At 41.7% G+C, this 7,261-nt stretch overlaps 1 protein-coding gene across 1 annotated transcript in view; it reads left to right on the top strand.

Moving 5' to 3' along the window:
* Positions 1 to 7,261, top strand: part of CTNNAL1 (catenin (cadherin-associated protein), alpha-like 1) — a gene marked incomplete at its 5' end in the record, with an annotated part of 39,980 nt that overhangs the window by 3,469 nt on the left and 29,250 nt on the right. The window contains one exon of the mRNA XM_009324952.1: positions 2,942 to 3,129. Coding sequence (XP_009323227.1) covers positions 2,942 to 3,129 — 188 coding nt within the window. The remainder of the gene's footprint in view (positions 1 to 2,941; positions 3,130 to 7,261) is intronic.

Raw genomic sequence — 7,261 nt, 5'->3', positions numbered from 1 at the left:
CAGTGTGCCGCTGGCCATCATTGCTGACTCCTGTTCAACTCTTTGTCCACCAGAACCCCCATGTCTTTCCCCGCAAAGGTTCTCTGTAGACAGGTGATCCCAGCCTGTACTGTTGCGTGGTGTTATCCTGGCCCAGGTGCAGGACTTGGTATTATTGCCTTTGTTGGACTTCACAAACTTCCCGTCAGATCATCTTTCTGGCCTGTCCCTCTGTCTAGCAGCCCTGTCCTCCAGCATATCAGACACTCCCCCAGTTTGGTATTGTTCACGTACTTCTGAATGTGCTAGCCCATCATCCAGGGAACAGTTTTGATGCCTTGTATCAGTCCCTGAGGGACACTACTGGTAATTGTCTGCCTGTTGGGCTTTGTACCGCTTACCACCATCCCCAAGCCCAACAGTCAGGTCCATTTTCTACCCACTTCATTGTTCGCTTATCCAGTACATATCTCATGATTTAGTTATAAGGACACGATGGGAGATCATGTCGGAGGCCTTGCTGAAGTTGAGACAGCATCCATTACTTCCTTTTCTAGAGATGGTGTCATCTCATCATAGAAGGCATTCAGGTCAGTAAGGGACTATTCACCCTTGCAGGTCTGTGCTGGCTCTTCCCGATTGCCTTTTTCTGCTTCATGTGGTAATGGCTTCCAAGATGATTTTAATAATATTCCTGGAGACTGACGTGAGGCTGAGTAGCCCATAATTGCCTGAATTTTTCTTGTCTTGTTATCCGTCTTGAAGATAGGTGTGCAAGTTGCCTTTCTATCATTGGAAATCTGTCCCAATTGTGACAGTCTTTCAGATGTGATAGCAAAATTACAGTGACACCAAACTGCTCCTTTGACACTCTCAGATGCATCCCACGGACTTGTGTATGCCCAGCTGGCTTAAATAGTCCCTAGCTCAGACTTTTTACCCTAACAGGTCTTGCTCCTCATAGCTTACTCCCAGGGCACCATTCCTGTTCCTGTAGTTGCAGATCTGCAGGCAGAGAAGGAAACCTTTGTTCTGTTGTCAGAAGTCTCAATTTTCTAGGGCTGTGGAGCTTTTGACAGGCAGATGTTGCAGCTCTTTCTATGTTCTCTGATTACTCTTTCTATGACTAGATGCTTCACCTATGACTTGATAATTCATCTTGAAGAAGGTGAATCCCACAGCGTAAGAAATGGGATAATGATGTGCATCCTTCCTTGGTTACCAAAAGCACTTTACGTCTATTTTAATTGTTGTCTGTATGTTTCTACAGCATTTTATGTTGTCACATATATTTTGAGGTCAAAGGAAGAGATTGGGTTTAATCTGCTGACAAAGTTGAACAGTTCCAACTAGAGATTAACCTGAAATGAAATGAATTTGACTTTGGAGAAGGCAATGGACAATCTGTTTTGCTGTTAAATGATCTCCGCGCCTGACTGGAGACTTGTCCTACAGCTTCACTGTTAGTGTATCTGGCTGCCCTCACTGTTTGGATAATAGCCGTACTTTTATAATTCTTCTTGCTTCTATTCATTTTCAGGACCTTCAGCTGTGGAACTCACCATCTCAGAGTGTACTCTGTTTATCATATTTGCATACTTATCCTAGAGAGACCCTCTGATTATTTGTAGCATGACTTTTATGACCTGGCCTGGTCCTAGCAAAAGTACTGGAAGTTCCTTGCCATAGTGCAATACCTATTCAGGCAACTTAGGAGCTCAAGGGATTACAGTTGTCAGAGGAGAGAAATCTATACATAAACACTATGAAGCATGGAGCTCTGTGGTTTGAAGGACTCTCAGGCTTTCCTTGTTCCATAGTGTTTGTGTGTGGTATTTCTGGACTAATAATGCACCCTCAGGTTCTTCATATGGGACCTCTGGCTTTATCATGCTTTTGGAGTATTTCGTCTGCTTAGGTGAATTAGCTTAGTTGAGGTTTTGAAGATGAGTCACAGGGGACTCGATCAAATGTCCTAGATTTTATCTTCAAGGATGATCTGCAGGTTAGTTGTGGATGATCATCTTGTCTTGCATGCTAACAAAAAACATGTCTCAGACCTTGCCTGAGTTCAGTCTCCCAGCAGTCCTTCTGTGGTTGTGGAATAGGAGACTGCTCTATGCCTTTCCTCTATTGCACTATTATCTAGGGCACTCCAGAAGATTTAATTGGATAGGGGCCTGTGATTTTTCTCAGACAAGGAGATCCATTGGCTGCATTGGACTGTAGAATTTTTAACCACATAAAAAATAAAATTGGTCAAATTTAACTATTTAACTAGTATCATATTAAATGCTGGTTGAATAAAAAGATGCTTATGAATTGAAAGTCAGTGCTTCTCTGCCTTTTTTCTCTCCTATCTCTGACAACATACTGTTTGGTGGCCCTCCTTTGAACATAAAGTACAGTAGTCTCACTATAATGCTCCAGTCCTATAAGTTATAAAGCTACTGTTTGGAATCTCTTTATTCTTCATGCCTGAAGACTTCTACAGGAATAGGAAATCCATAAATTATGGGAATACTAACTGAAATTTGGAAAGTGGAGGGGGATTTGTAGTTCTTCCTTCCTTGCTGCATCCCACTCCTTCACTGGGTTGATGCTGCAAGTGTCAACACTGATTTGACTTTCGCTATTAAAACTGGAAAAATATCTCCCATGAATGTTTTCTCCCTCCACACTCCCCAGCTCCACCCCCTCCACCTCAAATATCTGTAGACTACTGTAAGAAAATTAGTGTATGTTACAGGTGGAAGAATGAGGCAGTACTGAATAATAGTCCAAATTTAAATATGGAGAGGGTGCCACCAACAGTCAGTAGAAGGAAGTGAAGTGAAATAAGAGCTGTAGGTAGCTCTGAAATTGTAGTTTTATCCCTCAAAGGTAAAAGTTAAGAATGCTTAATGGCCCAGTATCTTTTTTGTAAGTATGAAATGTTAATTACTTCTTTTTTCCCCCCTAGGTGAAACAATCGCACAGCTGACGGACGTGGCAAGCTTGGATCATCCAGAATCTGATAGCCACATAACAATCTTTACGGACAAAACGGGTGTGGTAAAAGCTGCAAGGTTGTTGCTTTCTTCTGTCACAAAGGTGCTGGTGTTAGCGGACAGAATTGTTATTAAGCAAATTATAACTTCCAGAAACAAGGTATTTGTAGCTTCTTTTTTGTTTTGTTTAACTGATACCTGCAGTCAATGCAAAAGAGTGGTGGTAAATGAAGTGGTGTTTTCATTGTATCTCTAGAGGAAGTGCAAAATAAAGAGATAAAAACGAATGTCTTGCAAATGTTCACCTACCAGATATCTGAAAGGGGATGGCTGTAAGTCAGGCGGGACAAAATAACAATTTTCAGTAACTTTCTCCATTTTATGTGACCAGTATTGCTCTATTGACTTAGAGAATTGCTGGAGGAGACGCTGTGTTACTGCTTATTTAACTTTGTTTGCTGCGAGGTGGAAAGTGTATCTGTCAGTAAAATGGCCAATAAAAGCTTCTACTTGCTAAGGGCAGGATGTTTGTACTGTCAGGATCAAGACAAGGAGAACATTATGAATGTGTCTAAGGCAAAAACCTGTGAGGAATGCTGATAAAAGTCTGTGCTAGTGAAGTGAGGTTTACAGATTAAAAGTTTTTTGTGCAGTTTAACTTATGTCTTGAAACTTAGCTTGAAACTACTTAGTTGATTTAAATAATGTATGAAGGCCCATTTAACCTCAAATGTAATCTATTTCATGTACTGCACTGTCTTGCCTGTAGGATATTCTTTCTTTTTTTTTTTTTTTTCCTCCCCTGATGGGCTAAAACAAAAATAGAAAAACCTCATGTTTGAAAAATGAGAGCCTGATAGGGCCTGGGGTTTTCCATTAATTTTCAGCACCTAATCCAGAGCAGAGCTCTTCCTTCCTCTTTTGACTCCTCATGCTATCTCTCTTCCTTTGTCCCAGTTTGCTTTCCAGACATGCTGGTCTCTATTTTTCAGCTTCTAGATCCAAGACACTTAGTTGAGTCCAGGATTCAAAAACTATGGTAGTACCTTGTCGTGGTTTAACCCCAGTTGGCAACTGAGCACCACGCAGCCGCTCGCTCACTCCCCCCCAGTGGGATGGGGGAGAGAATTGGAAGGGTAAAAGTGAGAAAACTCGTGGGTTGAGATAAAGACAGTTTAATAGGTAAAGCAAAAGCCGCGCATGCAAGCAAAGCAAAGCAAAGCAAGGGATTCATTCACTCCTTCCCATGGGCAGGCAGATGTTCAGCCATCTCCAGGAAAGCAGGGCTCCATCACGCGGAATGGTTACTTGGGAAGACAAACGCCATCACTCCAAACGTCTTTTTTTTATATGCTAAGCGTGACGTCCCATGGTATGGAATGTCCCTTGGGCCAGTTTGGGTCAGCTGTCCTGGCTGTGCCCCCTCCCAGCTTTTTGTGCACCTCCAGCCTTCTCAGTTGGTAGAACATTGAAAACTAAAAAGTCCTTGGCTAGCGTAAGCACTACTTAGCAACAACTAAAACATCGGTGCGTTATCAACATTGTTCTCACCCTAAATCCAAAACACAGCACTGTACCAGCTACTAGGAAGGAAATTAACTCTATCCCTGCCGAAACCAGGGCATACCTGCTTCAGTCTGGCTTTAGACTTAGCAGCACTGATTTGCTGTCTTAGTGCTCTTTTTCTTCTCCCAGTGGTTGGTGAAGGTGGCAGCAGTTTTATCAATATTAATTTGCTGAAGTTACTTGCAGCTTTGGTCTTTTCTTGCACTGGAGACCAGAACGGTGCATTTAATACCTTTTGCTGCCTTCTGTGAGCTTTTCTTCTGCCATCATCTGCAGCCATGCAGTGATCTGAATTAATTTACCTTTCCAAAAGTGGCTGGTGTTAACACAGATTTAGGCTACGGAGCAACTGTGCAAGTGATTGTATCGTGAAGGGATAAGGAAGGATACATCCTTTCAGCAGCAGGGCATGGTTTATGATAGTCTTAAATATATATGAAACTATTGTCATATATACAGTGATATGAATATAGTAAGCATAGGTGCAAGATTTAATTTTGAAGGTATTTAAAATGCAGTCTCATATTCCAGAGTAAGTGTGTCTGACTGATTGCCATAGTCACCCTAGTCTCTGTGGTCTTTTGGGTTTTACTGCATTCTCCTTTCTATGCATAGCCTTTGAGAATGTCTTTGAGAATGTCTGCTTCTGTTTATGGTACCAGCAGAGCAATTCACATCTCTAGGACCAAATTAAACAAATGATGGTGTCTTATACAGGCATACGCTGATATTTATAGAGTACGCTCCTGAAAAGTGTGTCAGACACTGGTATGATGGATAGCAAAGCAGTTCTTCCTGTAAGAAATATTGTGGTAGAGGGATGATGTGGGCAGGGATTTAAGAAGTGCACACAAATACTCAGACAGTGTCGTATAATATGGTGTAGAGGATGGAAAGGCAGGGACAGGATCATCAGTACGGCCAACGGGAGCGGAGCAGATCCCGGCTTCTTGGAGTGAGTCACTGTTCCAGAAGATCTCAGCTGCATTTTCATCTTAGAGACTGAATGCCCAATGTTAAACTTCCAGTGACCGTTTTCTTGCTGCCTCTTTCTGAATGCCTTCGTTTTCATTGTCATCATCACCTTCCTCATATGAATCAAGAGTAGTTAGTCAACCAAGGGCAAAAGTCAGAAAAACAGCTTAGTGGTTGGACGTCCAATCTCATAGACTGATGAAGTGATTGAGATCTTCTGGAATGGTGATCTGCTCCAGAACCCGACCTCTGGTTGATGATCCCAACGATCCTGTTCCTACTTCTGCATCCTCTGCACCGTATATACCATCCCTGTGTTCTTAGATTGTGTGCGTTTCCTAAGCCCTTGCCCACATCCTTCCTACGTTACAAAATTTGTGTCACTGTCCATCAGACTTAGTCAGTGCATCAGTGAACTTAAAGTCTTGCTCCGCTTCCTGTCATCAGTCAGGTTAGGAGTGCCAGAACAATGAATAGGGAAGTGACAGACAGTGAAGGTGTTGCCGCACTGTGCGGATTGGATCACAATATGGATGTGCCCTGAAGTGATGTCAGCCTACAACCACCGTCTGAAAGGCGATGTTCATAGTGCAGCAGTAGCTGTGTAATTCTAAGTTCTAATTTAGATATTAATAGGAATGTAAAGGCTTTTTTTGATACATATTTTTAAACTTGTATTTAAAAATGTACATTTTAATCGCTATCTGTGTGTTTCATGTTGAAGAAAGCTTAAAATGAAAAATTATGAAGACATCACAGGTACTTTGCATTTTAACAGCTTCTTGAATAAGCTTTAGACAAATTTAGAGCTGTCTGTACGGTTTCTCCCTGTATGTAGCTTCTTGCAATGTCAGCTCTGCCTGGAATGTCTGGAATTGTTACCTGTAATGGAAATGCGTGTGCTTTCACTGAAATTTTTATTTGACGAGAGATTCGTCATGACAGAAACACTTGCTCTAGGGTAACTGTAACAGAGTTGCTTGCAACCAAGACTATACTTATAAAGTGCTATACTTGCTTAAACCAAGAATGATTGAGCATAGTTACTGTTATTTTTTTACCCATTCTTAGAAGAGAAAGTTGGACCTTAACTTGCATGTTTTCTCCTTTCTCCACATTCACTTTTCTACATCCTCACTTTCCCAGTCCTGTGGTTCTCTGCTTCTCCCACTCTCATACTGCGATTTTCACATCTTCATCTTTGTGCGGCTTCCTTCCAAGTTCTTTATACTCCAGCCTTGCTTATGCATCAACACCTGCATCATGAAAGTTCCTGTTTCTGCAGCCTTTGTGGAACTGGCTGCATGACCTAAGATGCTCAGACAGACACTGCAGTCTAATATTGCATGATAAAGCGGTCAGTTCCACAGTACTCACAGGATTTAGTGGAGCATTTGCTTTACATAGATTATAATGATGAGATTGAGCAGCTGCTCTATTACAAAAGAACGGGTGCTTCTAGGAGGGTTTCTCTGGTTTCCAGAGAAGGGGTAGTTTGTCATAATCAGGTATGTAGACTGCTTTTTTAGGTGGGGGGGAAGTTAGTTTTGGCACAGGAAAGGAAAAATAAGTTGAAGTTTCTCCTCTTCAAGAACAGTTCATTAAATTTTCATGCGGTATCTTATCTCCAGTCTGAAACGCAATCAAGAACTGCTTTGACTGTCTTCCCTTCTGAAGACATTTAGTGGATTTGAAAGATCACTTTGAGATTAGCAACTATACCTCTAACCTGAAAAACCGTAATGTTAATC

This window comes from Pygoscelis adeliae, unplaced genomic scaffold (assembly GCF_000699105.1).
Source record: "Pygoscelis adeliae isolate BGI_AS28 unplaced genomic scaffold, ASM69910v1 Scaffold135, whole genome shotgun sequence".
In the NCBI taxonomy this organism is placed as follows: Eukaryota; Metazoa; Chordata; class Aves; order Sphenisciformes; family Spheniscidae; genus Pygoscelis; species Pygoscelis adeliae.
The sequence above is the reverse complement of the archived record's forward strand: the minus strand, read 5'-3'. Positions and strand labels throughout refer to the sequence as shown.